Source organism: Salvelinus fontinalis, chromosome 39, assembly GCF_029448725.1.
Source record: "Salvelinus fontinalis isolate EN_2023a chromosome 39, ASM2944872v1, whole genome shotgun sequence".
Classification (NCBI taxonomy): domain Eukaryota; kingdom Metazoa; phylum Chordata; class Actinopteri; order Salmoniformes; family Salmonidae; genus Salvelinus; species Salvelinus fontinalis.
In genome coordinates, this window is record NC_074703.1 from 15843744 (window position 1) to 15863573 (window position 19830).

At 43.1% G+C, this 19830-nt stretch overlaps 1 protein-coding gene across 2 annotated transcripts; it reads left to right on the plus strand.

The window, feature by feature from the left end:
• Positions 1 to 3699: 3699 nt before the first annotated feature.
• Positions 3700 to 19365, plus strand: LOC129838855 (protein mono-ADP-ribosyltransferase PARP12-like). 2 transcript variants are annotated; one of them, XM_055906079.1, is made up of 12 exons: positions 3700 to 5737; positions 6036 to 6171; positions 6418 to 6721; positions 7579 to 7629; positions 11425 to 11551; positions 13458 to 13623; positions 13728 to 13848; positions 14063 to 14159; positions 14537 to 14624; positions 16617 to 16747; positions 17322 to 17473; positions 17580 to 19365. In XM_055906079.1, exons 1-12 carry the CDS (start codon positions 5472 to 5474, stop codon positions 19058 to 19060), a joined length of 3120 nt encoding a protein of 1039 aa, XP_055762054.1. In that variant the 5' UTR covers positions 3700 to 5471; the 3' UTR covers positions 19061 to 19365. The 2 variants fall into 2 exon arrangements, with proteins under 2 accessions (XP_055762054.1, XP_055762055.1); XM_055906080.1 differs by having other exon boundaries at positions 5557 to 5642.
• The last annotated feature ends 465 nt before the right edge of the window (positions 19366 to 19830 follow it).

The following is a 19830-nucleotide window of genomic DNA, read 5'->3' on the forward strand; positions in this document are numbered from 1 at the left end:
TGAACAAATTTGTTGGTTCTAGTCAGGATTCTAGCAGCCGTATTTAGCACTAACTGGGTTTATTTAGTACTTTATCCGGGTAGCCAGAAAGTAGAGCATTGCAGTAGTCTAATCTAGAAGTAACAAAAGCATGGATTCAATTTTCTGCATCATTTTTGGACAAAAAATGTCAGATTTTTGCAATGTTATGTAAATGGAAAAAAGCTGTCCTTGAAACAGTCTTGATATGTTCGTCAAAAGAGAGATCAGGGTCCAGAGTAACACCGAGGTCCTTCAGTTTTATTTGAGACGACTGTACAACCATCAAGATTAATTGTCAGATTCAACAGAAGATCTCTTTGTTTCTTGGAACCTAGAACAAGCATCTCTGTTTTGTCTGAGTTTAAAAGTAGAACGTTTGCAGCCATCCACTTCCTTGTCTGAAACACAGGCTTCCAGCGAGGGCAATTTTGGGGCTTCACCATGTTTCATCGAAATGTACAGCTGTGTGTCATCCGCATAGCAGTGAAAGTTAACATTATGTTTTCGAATGACATCCCCAAGAGGTAAAATATATAGTGAAGACAATAGTTGTCCTAAAACGGAAACTTGAGGAACACCGAAATTTACAGTTGATTTGTCAGAGGACAAACCATTCACAGAGACAAACAGATATCTTTCCGACAGATAAGATCTAAACCAGGCCAGAACTTGTCCGTGTAGACCAATTTGGGTTTCCAATCTCTCCAAAAGAATGTGGTGATCGATGGTATCAAAAGCAGCACTAAGGTCTAGGAGCACGAGGACAGGGACAGAGCCTCGGTCTGATGCCATTAAAAGGTAATTTACCACCTTCACAAGTGTAGTCTCAGTGCTATGATGGGGTCTAAAACCAGACTGAAGCATTTTGTATACATTGTTTGTCTTCAGGAAGGCAGTGAGTTGCTGCGCAACAGCTTTTTCAAAAAAAATTGAGAGGAATGGGAGATTCGATATAGGCCGATAGTTTTTTATATTTTCTGGGTCAAGGTTTGGCTTCTTCAAAAGAGGCTTTATTACTGCCACTTTTAGTGAGTTTGGTACACATCCGGTGGATAGAGAGCTGTTTATTATGTTTAACATAGGAGGGCCAAGCACAGGAAGCAGCTCTTTCAGTAGTTTAGTTGGAATAGGGTCCAGTATGCAGCTTGAAGGTTTAGAGGCCATGATTATTTTCATCATTGTGTCAAGGGATATAGTACTAAAACACTTGAGTGTCTCCCTTGATCCTAGGTCCTGGCAGAGTTGTGCAGACTCAGGACAACTGAGCTTTGGAGGAATATGCAGATTTAAAAGAGGAGTCCGTAATTTGCTTTCTAATGATCATGATCTTTTCCTCAAAGAAGTTCATGAAATTATTACTGCTGAAGTGAAAGCCATAAGTGATTGAGTAGGCTGCATAGATTTCATGACTAGAAGCTCAAAAGATGAAAACGCCGGGGGGGTTTTGTAAATTGAAATTTGCTATCGTAAATGTTAGCAACACCTCCACCTTTGCGGGATGCGGGGGGGATATGGCCACTAGTGTAACCAGGAGGTGAGGCCTCATTTAACACAGTAAATTCATCAGGCTTAAGCCATGTTTCAGTCAGGCCAATCACATCAAGATTATGATCAGTGATTAGTTCATTGACTACAACTGCCTTTGAAGTGAGGGATCTAACATTAAGTAGCCCTATTTTGAGATGTGAGGTATCACGATCTCTTTCAATAATGGCAGGAATGGAGGTCTTTATTCTAGTGAGAATGTTGAGGCGAACACCGCCATGTTTAGTTTTGCCCAACCTAGGTTGAGGCACAGACACGGTCTCAATGGGGATAGCTGAGCTGACAACACTGGCTGTGCTAGAAGCAGACTCCACTAATCTGGCAGGCTGGCTAACAGCCTGCTGCCTGGCCTGCACCCTATTTCATTGTGGAGCTAGGGGAGTTAGAGCCCTGTCTATGTTCGTAGATAAGATGAGAGCACACCTCCAGCTAGGATGGAGTCCATCACTCCTCAACAGGCCAGGCTTGGTCCTGTTTTTGGGTGAGTCCCAGAAAGAGAGCCAATTATCTACAAATTCTATCTTTTGGGATGGGCAGAAAACAGTTTTAAACTTCTTAGGTATAGGGGGCGACATTTTCACTTTTGGATGAATTTGTGCCCAAATTAAACGGCCTCGTACTCTGTCCTAGATCATATGATATGCATATTATTATTATTGGATAGAAAACACTCTGAAGTTTCTAAAACTGTTTGAATTATATCTGTGAGTAAAACAGAACTCATATGGCAGGCAAAATTCCAAACAGGAAGTGAAAATTGCTGGCTATAAATATGCACATAATCGAACAAAACATAAATGTATTGTATAACATGATGTCATATGACTGTCATCTGATGAAGTTGTTCAAAGGTTAGTGATTAATTTGATCTCTATTTGTGGGTTTTGTGAAAGCTACCTTTCCTGTGAAAAAATGGCTGTTTTTTGGGATATGGTGGTGAGCTAACATAAATAAATGTTGTGTTTTCGCTGTAAAACATTTTAAAAATCGTACACGTTGGCTGGATTCACAAGATGTTTATCTTTCATTTGCTGTATTGGACTTGTGATTTCATGAAATTATATTTTATCCCTGTGGCACTAGGCTAGGCTATGCTAGTCAGCGTTTTTGATGACAGTTATCCCGGATCCGGTATGGGGGGTCCAGAGAGGTACCAGCGATTGAGTTGTGAGACTCTGCTGTAGAGCTCATCACTCCCCTAACTGGGAGGGGGCCAGAGACAATTACTCGATGCCGACACATCTTTCTAGCTGATTTACACGCTGAAGCTATGTTGCGCTTGGTGACCTCTGACTGTTTCATCCTAACATTGTTGGTGCAAATGTAAAGGGTTGCGTCAATCGAATCTGGTATCAGGATAAAATGTGATTCAGAGTCACCGAATATACTTTAAGAGTTTTTATTTAACATAAGCGATAAATGGTAAATGCAATTTTCGTATATACGGGTTCACTGTATCACCACGCAGGGTAAAGCAGAGAACTGACCGAAATAGTACAGGCATCTTCTTTTATACTGTGACAGAGGTAGGTCCAACTTTAGAGTAAGGTGAATGCACCAATTTGTAAGTCGTTCTGGATAAGAGCGTCTGATAAATGACTTAAATGTAAATGTAAATGTAGAGTTGGCCTGTCACAGTAGAGGCTTAGCATGGTTTAAACTTGTTAGCCTATCGGTGGTGCCCAGACTGGTCCCAGCCCCACAGCACTCAGGATTCAGATGTCCGGAATGGTGTTTGTGAAGATTGACCTGAGTTGTCGGTTTCTACACATTCCTCAGTTCCTGTTTTCTTGTTATTCAGCATTTTTCCTACACATTCCTCAGTTCCTGTTTTCTTGTTATTCAGCATTTTTCCATCTTGTCTCAACCTTGTGGTTTGCACAGTCGACACCCTAGATTAACAACAGCTTTTCTGCAGTCACGCTATGTTTTGTGATTAACATGTCCTATTTCTATAAGGCATATATTTTTGTTAAAAAGAGAACAAAACCATCCTTCACACCGACGTGGATAACAATATCCCTATACTCTCTACATTCGCCTGTTTTAGCTTTAGCCAGCACCGTTTTCAGATTAGCTTTAACATTGGTAGCCCTGCCCCATGGTAAACAGTGTATGATCGCTGGATGATTCGTTTTAATAAGTCTAATACTGCGGGTAATGGAGTCGCCAATGATTAGGGTTTTCAATTTGTCAGAGCTAATGGTGGGAGGCTTCGTCGTCTCAGACCCCGTAACGGGAGGAGTAGATACAAGAGAAGGCTCGGCCTCTGACTCGCTGCTTAATGGGGAGAAACTGTTGAAAGTTTCTGTCGGCTGAATGAGCGACACCGGTTGAGCATTCCTACAGCGTTTCCCTCCAGAAGCCATGAGAAAGTTGTCCGGCTGCGTGGACCGTGCAAGGGGATTTATACTACTATCTGTACTTACTGGTGGCACAGATGCTGTTTCATCTTTTCCTACACTGAAATTACCCTTGCTTAACGATTGCGTCTGAAACTGGGCTTGCAGCACAGCTATCCTCGCCGTAAGGCGATCGTTCTCCTGTATATTATTATTACAGCGACTGCAATTAGAAGGCATCATGTTAATGTTACTACTTAGCTGTTGGAGGTCCTGACGAACCATGTCCAGATAAAGCGTCTGGAGTGAAAAAGTTGAATGAAAAAAAGTTGAGTGAGGGAACAACTAAAAATATAAACAGTAATTAAAAAGTAAAACCCGTAATTTTATAAACATGTTGCGTTTATATTGTTGTTTAGTATACATAGTGTAGTGCAGAAAACATGGTAATGAACTACAATGACCATAATCCATTCCACGCCTGCTTGTCCGTGTTTCTTTTATGCTTGCTACGTAAAAGAGACAGAAGAATGCATGATCGAGAAGGATAGATAGCAGTTGCTACGCAAAGTATCTCTACCTGAAAATACATGATCTAAGAGATTGATAGTTGATATTCAGCAGCCAAATATATGCCTCTTTTACTTTGAGGAACTACTATAATTGTGATTTTGTCAGACACCATAGGCAGCAGCTCTGTAGAAATTAGATGATATGGATTAAATAACGTCATCAAATAAAACAAATGTAATATGCACAACTGAAATATTTATAAACTAATGTGAATAAATTGTCGAATAATAATTAATAATGATAAGCAGTAAATGGGCAGTCACTATCATCATGGAACTTTTATTAATTGTTTTATTCTGTGTTGTTCTAGCATTAATGCATAGTTCATTTCATGTTTTAAAAAAATAACAGAAACCAAAATCGAAAACCGTGATTATTATTTTGTAAATAATCAAACCAAAACCGAACCGACCTCAAAAAGCACTAATCATGTATCCATATAATTATCCATATATGGCTCTGGGGTAATCCAATTTATACAATTAATTGTGTGTGCGTGTGTGTCCCATTTGGCCTTTGCCTTAGTTTCGTTTTTCTTTCGTCACAAATGAGTAAGCAAGGGTGTAGCCAAAGACAGTTCAGTATGAAGATAGGCAAAAACCTCTTCTCCAATAGAAATCCCAGATCACGCTTGTATGCGATGTCATGGCGACGTTGGCTAGCTAAACTCATGCGGAAAAATACGTCATCCGGTTTAAAGTTGTTTTTGACGAAAATGAAAACGTGTCAGTTTGACACTTTCACGAGTTCTGAGTAATAACATATTCAACTACTTACGGCATTGGCTCGAGTATAGGTTGTGCCTTTAGATTTAGAGAAAATGAAGAACTAAGGAAGCATATTTCACTTCAAACCCCGGCCTGGTCTGCTTGGTCTGTTTCACAAGCGTTCACTTTAGTCTCGCGATGTAGCGCCTCTGGTTTAGAAATTCTGTGGTGTGGCGGTAGCCTGTCCTGGACCAGGCACAACAGTTGTGCAAGTCATTGCGAGATGGATCAGCAATATTTATTAAAAGTAATTTGCTATCACCAGGGAGCACTAAATTATGCGGATCTGGCAGATATCGGGTGCGGGGAAGATGTTATCTGTGCCCTTGATGAAAACGAGGAATTTTCTATCGCGTTGTGCAATGGAAACAAAAGCATTATTGCGAAAACTAAGGTTAGACGCTGCAAGGCTCAGCAATGTGATGGCTGCAATGATTTACACCTGTGTAAATTTTATTTATTTGGGGACTGTAAGAATAGTAGGGGAAGGTAAGCATAATTTGTTTGTATTATTATTATGCAGCCATACGCTATGTTGGACCGGAAGTGTTACGTTAAACTGCCTACCATATTCATTGAATTTCCTCCAGTCATATGGTGTGAATAAATGTCTCATTACAAATACGGTCGTTGTTTATTTAGTTTTTCACATTTTAAGATATTTCAGCCCAGGACTACAGCATGAGTTGTATATAATTATATGGGGTTTAGTTAGTTAAATTTGTTCTGCAAACTGAATAGTAATTTGTATTATTATTGACCTGTTTTTTTGCTACTTTGACTTCAGACGGACATGCCGCTTCGGTCATGACCTGAACTCCGAACACAACTCCAGAGTTTTAAGAGAGTATAAACTTGAGACGCTGAGTAGACAAGAAATCCGGCAGTTGTTGTTACAAAATGACAACTCTCTCCTTCCACCGGTAACCAACCGTTCTCCTCGTTTTTGTTTTTATAGTATTTTATTTTTCATATTTGTTCATATTTTTTTAATTATATTTTATATTTGTTTCTAACTGCTGATGTGGATTAGTGGATGGTGTGTGTTGTATGACTGATGAAGATGTCTGCATATTTTGACTAGCTCGTTTATCTCATGCTTTCTTGCATTTATACAACAATGGTATGGTAAACAAGTATTTTAAAAGCCTTTTCACTCACTTTTTCAGGTGTGCAGCTCTTATAACAAAGGCGCCGGGCCTTATGGCAACTGCCCGGATCAGGAGGGGTGTACAAGACTTCATGTGTGTGACAGGTACATCAGAGGAACCTGTTCCTCGGGAGCCGACTGCAACAGGTGTCATGACTTCTTCGAACCCCACCCACGGAGGACCCTAAAGCAGAGGGGAGTGCCTAATGATCTAATGGTGTCCATGTTGTCCACCTACCGGAACATCCAGGCCATGAAAAGTGAAGGTGCCAGCGGTGCTGCTTCTATCAACAGGCCCCAGAGCTGTCCTCAGAGAAATACAGGTAGATGGCTGCAGGAACAAACATGAGGGTTGTGTTCATTGGGGAATAATGTTTCAGAACAGTCACTATATTTAACTTCTATAACTTGGAAGTATTCCTCGATGGACTTGCTTGCCATCCAGGGTTGGTGTCAATTACATTTCAATTCCAGACCAGTCAATTCAGGAAGAACACTAACATTCCAATTCTCTTCAATAACCAGGTTTTCATCCAACCTTTTTATACAAGTAAAGTACATATTGGATAAAATGTTTAATGACGGGCCTGAAACAGAACATTTCTGGGTAAACTTAATGTCGACCAAACAAAATAGGTGGGATTTTTTGGTCTGTAAAATTAATTATGTGAGAAATGGTGGTGGAAAACATTTTATTCAAAAATATTGATATAATATTAAAGTGCAAGATGATGCGCTTGATGCTCCTTTCCAATAAACATTGAGGGTTTTATTCTGGTGACATGATCATCAATGCTTGGCTGCCATTCGACAAATAAAAGTGATCTTGCTCTTTTGTCCATAATAATCTCATCATGTAAGCCATACCCACACTGTATTTGGGCACATAAGCTATATAACGGCCCAAAATATATTTGGTACATGGGAATTCAACCACAAAAGTAATTTTTATGTGCACTGTCATCATGCACAGCCTTTTATCCACAACAGTTCAATTTGATGGAAACACGTCTCAGGTGGAAAAATATGCATATAGTTTGGATGGAAACCTAGCTAGTTAGGAAAATGTAGAATTGGAATTTGGTTTACTTTCTGAATTGAAATGGGATTGATCCCAACCCTGTTGCCAACTTTGATTTCATGTAACTAAATGTTTGTTTGTTCATTTGTTTATTTACAGTGAGGAATGAGATCTGCCTGTTCTTTGTCAAGGGGGACTGCAAACAAGGAGGTAAAGTTAAAGAGGGAGATATTGTGTGTGGAGGCAGAGTCTGGAGGATTTGCTTTGGCAAAACGCCGACAAGGGCTTTGCCCTGTTTTTACTCAGGCAGAAGCTATGGCAGCCGGCCGGATATTATTATTATTTTTTAAATATTTCAGCAGATAGGCCAGTTGAGAATAAGTTCTCATTTACAACTACGACTTGGCCAAGATAAAGCCAAGCAGTGCGAGAAAAACAACACAGTTACACATGGGATTAACAAACGTACTGTCATTAACACAATAGAAAAATCTATGTACAGTGTGCAAATGTAGTCAGATTTAGGGAGGTAATGCAATAATTAGGCCATAGTGGCGAAATAATTACAATTCAGCATTAACACTGGAGTGATAGATGTGCAGATGATGACGTGCAAGTAGAGATACTGGGGTGCAAAAGAGCAACAACAAAATATAACAATATGGGGATGAGGGTAGTTGGGTGTGCTATTTACAGATGGGCTGTGTACAGGTACAGTGATTGGTAAGCTGCTCTGACAGCTGATGCTTAAAGTTAGAGGGGAGATATAAGTCTCCAGCTTCAGTTTTTTTTTGTTGCAATTCGTTCCAGTCATTGACAGCAGAGAACTGGAAGGAAAGGCCAAAGTGGGTGTTGGCTTTGGGGATGACCAGTGAAATATACCTACGGGTGGGTGTTGCTATGGTGACCAGTGAGCTGAGATGAGGCTGGGCTTTACCTAGCAAGACTTATAGATGACCTGGAGCCAGTGGGTTTGTCGACGGATATGTAGTGAGGGCCAGCCAACGAGAGCATACAAGTCGCAGTGGTGGGTAGTATATGGGGCTTTGGTGACAAAACGGATGGCACTGTTATAGACTACATCCAATTTGCTGAGTAGAGTGTTGGAGGCTATTTTGTAAATGGCATCGCTAAAGTCAAGGATCGGTAGGATAGTCAGTTTTACGAGGGTATGTTTGGCAGCATGAGTGAAGGAGGCTTTGTTGCCAAATAGGAAGCCAATTCTAGATTTCATTTTGGATTGGAGATGCTTAATGTGAGTCTGGAAGGAGAGTTTACAGTCTAACCAGACACCTAGGTATTTGTAGTTGTCCACATATTCTAAGTCAGAACGTCCAGAGTAGTGATGCTAGTCGGGCGGGCGGGTGCGGGCAGCGATTGGTTGAAGAGCACGTGTTTAGTTTTACTAGCATTTAAGAGCAGTTGGAGGCCACGGAAGGAGTGTTGTATGGCATTGAAGCTCGTTTGGAGGTTTGTTAACAGTGTCCAAAGAAGGGCCAGATGTATACAGAATGGTGTCGTCTGCGTAGAGGTGGATCAGAGAATAACCAGCAGCAAGAGCAACATCATTGATATATACAGAGAAAAAAGTTGGCCCGAGAATTGAACCCAGAATTGAATTTGACACACTAAACTCTATCTGAGAAGTAGTTGGTGAACCAGGCGAGGCAGTCATTAGAGAAACCAAGGCTATTGAGTCTGCCGATAAGAATGTGGTGATTGACAGAGTCGAAAGCCTTGGCCAGGTCGAGGAAGACGGCTGCACAGTACTGTCTTTTATCGATGGCGGTTATGATATCATTTAGGACCTTGAGCGTGGCTGAGGTGCACCCGTGACCAGCTCGGAAACCGGATTGCACAGCGGAAAAGGTACGGTCGGATTTGAAATGGTCAGAGGTCTGTTTGTTAACTTGGCTTTTGAAGACTTTAGAAAGGCAGGGCAGGATGGATATAGGTCTATAACAGTTTGGGTCTAGAGTGTCTCCCGCTTTGAAGAGGGAGATGACCACGGCAGCTTTCCAATCTGTGTGGATCTCAGACAATACGAAAGAGCGGTTGAACAGGCTAGTAATAGGGGTTGCAACAATTTCGGCAGATCATTTTAGAGATGGTCCAGATTGTCTAGCTCAGCTGATTTGTAGGGATCCAGATTTTGCAGCTCTTTCAGAACATCAGCTATCTGGATTTGGGTGAAGGAGAAGCAGGGGGGGCTTGGGCAAGTTGCTGCTAGGGGCGGTGGGGGTGGTTTGCCGGGTTAGGGGTAGCCAGGTGGAAAGCATGGCCAGCTGTAGAAAAATGCTTATTGAAATTCTCGAGGATCGTAGATTTGTCGGTGGTGACAGTATTTCCTAGCCTCAGTGCAGTGGGCTGCTGGGAGGAGGTGCTCTTATTCTCCATGGACTTTAGTGTCCCAAAACTTTTTGGAATTAGTGCTACAGGATGCACATTTCTGTTTGAAAAAGCTAGCCTTAGCTTTCCTATCTGACTGTTTATATTGGTTCTTGACTTCCCTGAAAAGTTGCATATCGCGGGGGTTGTTTGATGCTAATGCATTACGCCACAGGATGTTTTTGTGCTGGTCAAGGGCAGTCAAGTCTGGAGTGAACCAAGGGCTATATCTGTGCTTAGTTCTACATTTTTTGAACGGGACATGATTATTTAAGATGGTGAGGAAAGCACTTTTAGAGAACTACCAGGCATCCTCTACTGATGGGATGAGATCAATATCCTTCCAGGATACCTGGGCCAGGTTGATTAGAAAGGCCAGCTCGCAAAAGTGTTTTAGGGAGCGTTTGACAATGATAAGGGGTGGTTGTTTGACCGCGGACCCATAACGGACGCAGGCAGTGATCGCTGAGATCCTGGTTGAAGACAGCAGAGGTGTATTTAGAGGGAAAGTTGGTCAGGATGATATCTATGAGGGTTCCAATGTTTATGGATTTAGGGTTGTACCTGGTAGGTTCCTTGATAATTTGCGTGAGATTAAGGGCATCTAGCTTAGATTGTAGAACGGTCAGGGTGTTAGGTCACCTAACAGTATAAACTCTGAAGATAAATGGGGGGCAATTCATTCACATATGGTGTCCAGAGCACAGCTGGGGGGTCTATAACAAGCGGCAACAGTGAGAGACATTTCTGGAAAGGTGAATTTTTAAAAGTAGAAGCTCTGTTTGGGCACAGACCTGGATAGTATGACAGAACTCTGCCCCCTTTGGCAGTTCTATCTTGTTGGAAAATGATGTAGAATTTTTGGTGGCCTTCCTAAGCCAGGATTCAGACACAGCTAGGACATCAGGGCTGGCGGAGTGTGCTAAAGCAGGGAATAAAACAACAAACTTAGGGAGGAGGCTTCTGATGTTAACATGCATGAAACCAAGGCTTTTACGGTTACAGAAGTCAACAAATGAGAGCGCCTGGGGGAATAGGTGTAGCGCTGGGAGCCACAGAGCATGGGTTAACCTCTACATCACCAGAGGAACAGAGGAGTAGGATAAGGGTACACGTACTGGTCGTCTAGTGCGTTGGGGACAGAGAATAAAAGGAGCAGATTTCTGGGCGTGGTAGAATAAATTCAGGGCATAATGTACAGACAAGGGTATGGTAGGATGTGAGTACAGTGGAGGTAAACCTAGTTATTGAATGACGATGAGAGAGGTTGTGTCTCTGGAGGCACAAGTTAAGCCATGTGAGGTCTCCGCATGTGTGGGGGGTGGGACAAAAGAGCTATCTAAGGCATGTTGAGTGGGACTGGGGGCTCTACAGTGAAATAAAACAATAAGAACTAACCAAACCGTAGTAGACAAGGCATATTGGCATTAGAGAGAGGCATGTGTAGCCGAGTGATCATATGAGGATATGAGTTTATATATAACTTTCAAGGTTGTCAGTAGATACACAATACAAACTCTGTGAAACCACAATTCAGGGACAAATCAGGCTGTTACCCAGGTGCAACAATGATACTCAGCAACATATCACATCTCACTGCAAACTAATGACTTTCAGAGAAATGCTGGAGAGTCCACTTCAAAATGCCCTACAAGTGGGAAGTGAAAGATGGACAGACTTGGTCAGCTCTGCCAGAAAATGAAGTGATTGAGAGAGACTTCTGTGACCCTTCTAAGATACACAGGTATAGTATGTTATGTCATACTTAAAGGTAGACTCAGCGATATTACATAGATGCAGAAAGTGAACAGCATAGTGGGTTGAAACGCGAGACTCAACTTCCCCGATGTTTTGGTCCCTTGGCTTCCACATTGTAACAGCATGAAGCAAACCCGTGCAGATTTAGTACTGTGTGTGACTGTCTTGCATCTCACTCATCTCAATATCTGCGGTGTTGCTCGTGGCAACGTCATTTCCCTGAGTCTACCTTTAACTAGCAAAAGTATGTCAAACTGTGAATAAAGTACAATATATATACACTGCTCAAAAAAATAAAGGGAAAACTTAAACAACACAATGTAACTCCAAGTCAATCACACTTCTGTGAAATCAAACTGTCCACTTAGGAAGCAACACTGATTGAGAATACATTTAACATGCTGTTGTGCAAATGGAATAGACAAAAGGTGGAAATTATAGGCAATTAGCAAGACACCCCCCAAAACAGGAGTGATTCTGCAGGTGGTGACCACAGACCACTTCTCAGTTCCTATGCTCCCTGGCTGATATTTTGGTCACTTTTGAATGCTGGCGGTGTTCTCACTAGTGGTAGCATGAGACGGAGTCTACAACCCACACAAGTGGCTCAGGTAGTGCAGTTCATCCAGGATGGCACATCAATGCGAACTGTGGCAAAAAGGTTTGCTGTGTCTGTCAGCGTAGTGTCCAGAGCATGCAGGCGCTACCAGGAGACAGGCCAGTACATCAGGAGACGTGGAGGAGGCCGTAGGAGGGCAACAACCCAGCAGCAGGACCGCTACCTCCGCCTTTGTGCAAGGAGGTGCACTGCCAGCGCCCTGCAAAATGACCTCCAGCAGGCCACAAATGTGCATGTGTCTGCTCAAACGGTCAGAAACAGACTCCATGAGGGTGGTATGAGGGCCCGACGTCCACAGGTGGGGGTTGTGCTTACAGCCCAACACCGTGCAGGACGTTTGCCATTTGCCAGAGAACACCAAGATTGGCAAATTCGCCACTGGTGCCCTGTGCTCTTCACAGATGAAAGCAGATTCACACTGAGCACATGTGACAGACGTGACAGAGTCTGGAGACGCCGTGGAGAACGTTCTGCTGCCTGCAACATCCTCCAGCATGACCGGTTTGGCGATGGGTCAGTCATGGTGTTGGGTGGCATTTCTTTGTGGGGCCGCACAGCCCTCCATGTGCTCGCCAGAGGTAGCCTGACTGCCATTAGGTACCGAGATGAGATCCTCAGACCCCTTGTGAGACCATATGCTGACACATGCACATTTGTGGCCTGCTGGAGGTCATTTTGCAGGGCTCTGGCAGTGCACCTCCTTGCACTAAGGCGGAGGTAGCAGTCCTGCTGCTGGGTTGTTGCCCTCCTACGGCCTCCTCCACGTCTCCTGATGTACTGGCCTGTCTCCTGGTAGCGCCTGCATGCTCTGGACACTACGCTGACAGACACAGCAAACCTTTTTGCCACAGTTCGCATTGATGTGCCATCCTGGATGAACTGCACTACCTGAGCCACTTGTGTGGGTTGTAGACTCCGTCTCATGCTACCACTAGAGTGAGAACACCGCCAGCATTCAAAAGTGACCAAAACATCAGCCAGGAAGCATAGGAACTGAGAAGTGGTCTGTGGTCACCACCTGCAGAATCACTCCTGTTTTGGGGGGTGTCTTGCTAATTGCCTATAATTTCCACCTTTTGTCTATTCCATTTGCACAACAGCATGTGAAATTTATTGTCAATCAGTGTTGCTTCCTAAATGGACAGTTTGATTTCACAGAAGTGTGATTGACTTGGAGTTACATTGTGTTGTTTAAGTGTTCCCTTTATTTTTTTGAGCAGTGTGTATATATATATATATATATTCCATTTGACATTTTCTTATGCCTTCACAGTGAGGGATCAGACTGTGTGGATTTCGACTCCATGAGCCTTGGATTCAGTGAAGTTCGCCGTCTCTCCACAGTTTCCTCTGTGACCGAGCCCACATTCGTACTCACCACAGAGTGGGCGTGGTTCTGGGAGGACGAGTACGGCAAATGGGTCCAGTACGCATCCATCGTAAGTGGTGTAAAACTCAAACAGGCTGATGTGTTACGAGGACAATAATAGAGATAGTAAACTGTTATTCCCCTTGAATTTGAGTTTTTTTCTATAAATCACAGAAAGAGATGCACAGATTGTCATCCATCACCAGTGAAGACCTTGAGAAAAGGTTCCAGGAGGATCAAAGTGCTGTGGTGAAGTTCACTGCAGGCCAGCAGTCTTATGAGCTGAGTTTCAGAGGTAACACACATCAACACTCTTGAAAAACATCCTACTGTAATAATAATAATATATTTGAGTTATAAGCGCTTTGCACAAGTTAGTTAGTCAAAAAGGCTACTCTTATACGCCTCAAATTCTAGTACTAAAATCGGCAGCAGGTAGACTAGATGTCAGAGATGTTGAACGGTAACTGTAAGGATGCTGGTTCAAATGGTTATTATTGTAATTACAGACATGACGCAATATAACGAAAGATTTGGTACTATAAGGATGGTCAGACGACGTCCTGTCTTTGTTTCAACTGTGGACGCACAAGCTGCAAGAAGCAGGTAATGTATGAATGGGAATGGACTGAGAATGGGTATATGTTCTGAATCGAGCCGTTTCTATATTTACCTAATATACACTCTTGATTGCTGACAGACTCGGCATAGGAGAAAGGGATAAATTCCAGTGCTTGTGTGAATGGTTGGTCTGTTCAGCTGTCTGACCCTTTGGTTGAATAAACTTGGTTTGAGCTTTTATAGTTGTCCGTTAATTTTTTCTTGGGTTTTTAGAACCGAACAGTAAAGACCATAAGACGTGGTGTTGTTTTGTATCGCAAACAAGAGGGATTTATTTTCCGTTGAGAACTAAGAGATTTTCAAATGAACTACTTTTTTTCTTTGTGTTGTATATCAAGGTTCTTTTTCATATATATTTTCAGGCGAAATGGACCACGCAACCCCTCTCAGAATTTCAGAGCTGTTCCTGGATTTTGGGACAAGTCTGCGATACCTGACATTGGATACAAGGTAACTTGTTTACAGTGGCGTAAAGTACTTTACTATTTATATTTTTGACCACTTTTACTTTACTACATTCCTAAAGAAAATTATGTACTTTTTTAGTCCATACATTTTCCCTGACACCCAAAAGTACTCTTTAGATTTGGAATGCTTAGCAGGTCAGGAAAATGGTCTAATTCACACACCTATCAAGAGAACATCCCTGGTCATCCTTACTGCCTCTGATCTGGCTGACTCACTAAACACATGCTTTGTTTGTAAATTATTTCTGAGTGTTGGAGTGTGCCCCAGGCTATCCATACATTTAAAAAACAAAATTATGCCGTCTGGTTTGCTCTATACGGTGCCTTCAGAAAATATTCAGACCCCTTGACTTTTTCCACATTTTGTTATGTTACATCCTTATTCTAAAATATATATATTTTTCTCAATCTACACACAATAGCCCATAATGTCAAAGCAAAAACAGGTTTTTAGAGATGTTTGCAATTTTTTTATGGAAATATCACATTTTACATAAGTATTCAGACCCTTTACTCAGTACTTTGTTGAAGCACCTTTGGCAGTGATTACAGCCTCAAGTCTTCTTGGGTAGGACGTTACAAGCTTGGCACACCAGTATTTGGGGACTTTCTCCCATTCTTCTCTGCAGATCCTCTCAACCTCTGCCAGGTTGGATGGGAAGCATTACTACACAGTTATTTTCAGGTCTCTCCAGAAATGTTAGATCGGGTTCAAGTCCAGGCTCTGGCTGGTCCACTCAAGGACATTCAGAGACTTGTCCCGAAGCCACTCCTGCATTGTCTTAGCTGTGTGCTTCGGGTCCTTGTCCTGTTGGAAGGTGAACCTTCTCCCCAGTCTGAGGTTCTGAGCACTCTGGAGCAGGTTTTCATCAAGGATCTCTGTACTTTGCTCCATTCATCTTTCCCTTGATTCTGACTAGTCTCCCAGTCCCTGCCGCTGAAAAACATCCCCACAGCATGATGTTGGCACCACCATGCTTCACTGTAGGGATGGTGCCAGGTTTCTTCCATACGTGATGTTTGGCATTCAGGCCAAAGAGTTCAATCTTGGTTTCATCAGACCAGATAATCTTGTTTCACCGTCATGTGCCTTTTACTGAGGAGTAGCTTCCGTCTGGCCACTCTACCACAAAGGCCTGATTGGTGGAGTGCTGCAGAGATGGTTGTCCTTCTGGAAGTTTCTCCCATCTTCACAGAGGAACTCTAGAGCTCTGTCAGTGACCATTGGGTTCTTGGTCACCTCCCTGACCAAGGCCTTTCTCTGTTTGGGCCTGGCGGCCAGCCCTAGGAAGAGTCTTGGTGGTTCCAAACTTCTTCCATTTAAGAATGGTGGAGGCCACTGTATTATTAGGGACCTTCAATGCTGCAGGCATGTTTTGGTACCCTTCCCCAGATCTGTGCCTCGGCACGATGTGCCTGACATGCACTGTCAACTGTGGGACGTTTTTTAGACCGGTGTGTGCCTTTCCAAATCATGTCCAATCAATTGAATTTACCACAGGTGGACTCCAATCAAGTTGTAGAAACATTTTAAGGATGATCAATGGAAACCGGATGCACCTGAGCTCAATTACGAGTGTCATAGCAAAGGGTCTGAATACTTATGTTGTACTTATATTGTCTAACGTAACAAAATGTGGAAAAAGTCAAGGTCTGAATACTTTCCAAAGGCACTGTATAAGGAACTGTAAATTATTATTTTGATACTTAAATATATTTTGACAATTACATTTACTTTTAATACTTAGTATATATACTTTTAGACTTTTACTCAAGTAGTATTTTACTTGGTGACTTTTACTTGAGTCATTTTCTATTAAAGTACATTTACACAAGTATGAGAATTGGATACATTTTCCACCACTGCTTGTTTACATGAGATTCTACTGATTTGGCTTGCAGGGAAATCTACTGTTTAAAATTGCTTTTCATTTGGTTTTAGCAGTGACAACTATTTTGTTTTCCCCTCCTGCAGACAGTCACTCTTCTGAGTTCTGACAGGGACTATCAGAAGGTCCAGAGACTTTTCAACAACACCATGAGGGGCTTCCAAATCACCAGCATCGAGAGGGTCCAAAACAGGGACCTCTGGGAAGTCTTCCAGTGGTATGTTTACATCAACTCTCACACACAATCCTAGCATGTTACTTCCAAACTACTATGTAAAGCCTGGCTTGAATGTGATTATGGATAAGCAGTGTTAAGAATTGAAAATCTGGTCAAGGTGTGTAGAAATGCTATATACAAAATATAAGGTGAACAGCTCCTATATTTAAAGGTTTAGTAGACAGAGAGACCTATACAGACATATGTATATGAGAAGACAGACATGTTTCTCTAAGAAGTCCACATTAAATCTCTCCCCCTCCAGAGGGGAGAGCTGACCTAAATACTCTTGCCTTATCTGTTTGCTGTTTCACCTTTCTGTGCCACGTGCCAAAGCATTAAATCAGGGCAGAGACCTTGGGTTTGAATAGACTATACATTTGAAACATCTGAATCGCTTAAAGACACCCATAGACGATTTTATGTCTCAGGGGCCCAGATACCAGTTACTGAGAGCTGCTTTACGGTGACCTCTGGCCTTATAGACGGTACATAGAGGCCAAATTTCAATAGGGAATAACCGTCCAAAAATATAAGTCTTAACAGCAGCTAATGGTAATTTCCTCTTTCTCAGGAAAAGAGATTTAATGAAGAAAAACAATGGAAGTAAAAACAGCACGGAGCTACATCTCTTCCACGGAACGGACCCAAAACACGTAGACGCCATTTGCAGAGATAACTTCGACTGGAGGCTGTGTGGAACCAATGGAACTGTGTATGGCGAAGGTACCGTATGTTAACCAACTGTCAGAAGTGTAGTCAGATTTTAGAAGCAGTCATGATCTCATTATAGTCAGTCATTTTGTTTTACTGATGATCTTCTCTGTTTTAGGGAGTTACTTTGCCAGGGATGCCAAGTACTCACACAGCTACACCAGCCACTCAGGATTGAGATCCATGTTTGCTTGTCGGGTGCTTGTTGGCGACTACACACGGGGGAACTCGGACCTCCGTCGCCCCCCTCCAAAAGGCGAGGGAAGCCCGACTCTCTATGACAGCTGTGTGGACAATGTCCTGAACCCATCCATATATGTGGTGTTTGAAAAGCACCAGGTGTACCCCGAGTTCCTCATCAAATACGATGATGGCGTCATGCAATTGTCCTCTTTGGCTCCAGCTCCACCCAAGACTGTCTCTATCCAATCCACTTCCTTAACCCCAACATCTAACCGGATTCAAGCCACAGCTGCTGCTACCACATCGAAGAGAGATCCATCCACTTTGAGTCCATCTAAAACTGCAGCCACAACTTCCTCTAATCCAACCGATTCTCGTCCCACTTCGTGTTTAGTCCATGAGTCTTGCCCAAAACCTGGCCAAGCCCCATTGATATTCAGTCAATCTCCCATGAAGCCAGCCCCAAGTTCTCAATTGGTGGATACCACCCTAGGCTCAGATTTCAATCCCTCATTTGCAAACCTCTCTCGCACACTCACTACCCCAGCCAGCACCCTCTCTCGTACACTCACTACCCCAGCCAGCACCCCCCCTCGTATGCTCACTACCCCAGCCAGCACCCCCTCCCGTATGCTCACTACCCCAGCCAGTACCCCCTCTCCTACACTCACTACCTCAGCCAGTACACCCTCTCACACACTCACTACCCCAGCCAGTACCCCCTCTCACACACTCACTACCCCAGCCATTACCCCCTCTCTTACACTCACTACCCCAGCCAGTACCCCCTCTCACACACTCACTACCCCAGCCAGTACCCCCTCTCACACACTCACTACCCCAGCCAGTACCCCATCTCACACACTCACTACCCCAGCCAGTACCCCCTCTCACACACTCACTACCCCAGCCAGTACCCCATCTTATACACTCACTACCCCAGCCAGTACCCCTTCTCACACACTCACTACCCCAGCCATTACCCCCTCTCCTACACTCACTCCCTCAGCCAGCACTCCCCCTGGCATACTTTCCCCTTCAACTGGCACCCTATTTCGGGCTCACACCCGCTCAACAACTACTACTCACACTCTCTCTGCCAGCAGTACCTCTCCCCCACTATCCCCTTCATACTCATTGAGCACACCTTATCACACACTTTCTCACTCATCATACACCCCCACTTACACACAAACTCCCTCACGCACTTCCCCCTCCACGTCAAGCAATTCTCCAAGCACACTATCCCCCTCAGCAAGCAACCCATCTCGGGTGCTCTCTCCCTCGGCAGGTGCCTTCTATCGTCCACTATCTACCACAACAAGCACCACTAGATCTCCTCCTGTGTCACTGTATAGTGTTCCAACAGCTCAAAGGAGGGACACCAAAGAAAAAAACAAATGCCTTCTGCAATAACTTGCCTTTGTCAGGGTGGAGCAGTAAGTTAATAGAAAGTTTTGATGGCGAACTTCAAATCTTCAAAACAGAAAATGTATTAAAATTATGAAGGATAATGCATTTGCAAATTAAATATGTAGTATAGCTGTGTATCTTTACCTGTAAGGGGCTTAACAATAGTAAAGCTGTTCACAACGAACCAGACGTTTGTAATTTGATGAGCATGTTTCCTTTACTCAGGTCTGCTGACACAGTCGATACATTTGGTAAATGAAACAAGTTTGATTTCTGTGTTTTAAACTCATAAAACCATTGATTCTGGATGTTTTTTGGACAAGTCTACTCTTTTCTAAGAGATTTTCAAACACCTGTGATGGAAAAATTATGTATTCACCTTATTTGTTGGATATATAACAATTATTTCCCTAAACAGTGAGCTATCTGTCCTGCTGATGCTGAGTTTTATGGTGTCCACTCTAGCTTTCTTGTGATAAAACCTACAGCTGGCATTCCAGTGACAGGATGTGGGGTGGTTGTAACTGGGATAGAGAGGAGTGGAACAAAGGCCTCAATGGTTCTTAGACATCCTGACCTGGGAAATTAGGCCAGGGTCGGGGGTTAAGATAACGCCAGGGGCAGATAAAGACAGGATGAGCCCAAAGTGGCTTACGGTGCCCCCCAGTCTATATGGAAGGGGTGGAACCAAGCATTTTGCGTATTAGCTATATGAACTGTGCATTATGTGTATGATTCAGACTCTCAGCCAGTAAAGACTGGTGGGCTGACGG

What these genes read in the sequence shown, in the direction of transcription:
- LOC129838855 (XM_055906079.1), top strand. Translation starts at nt 5,472, where the DNA reads ATGGATCAGCAATATTTATTAAAAGTAATTTGCTATCACCAGGGAGCA. An exon ending in GGGGGACTGCAAACAAGGAG is followed by an intron (nt 7,630 to 11,424) that starts GTAAAGTTAAAG and finishes AATGACTTTCAG; the next exon opens with AGAAATGCTGGAGAGTCCAC. An exon ending in GCACAAGCTGCAAGAAGCAG is followed by an intron (nt 14,160 to 14,536) that starts GTAATGTATGAA and finishes ATATATTTTCAG; the next exon opens with GCGAAATGGACCACGCAACC.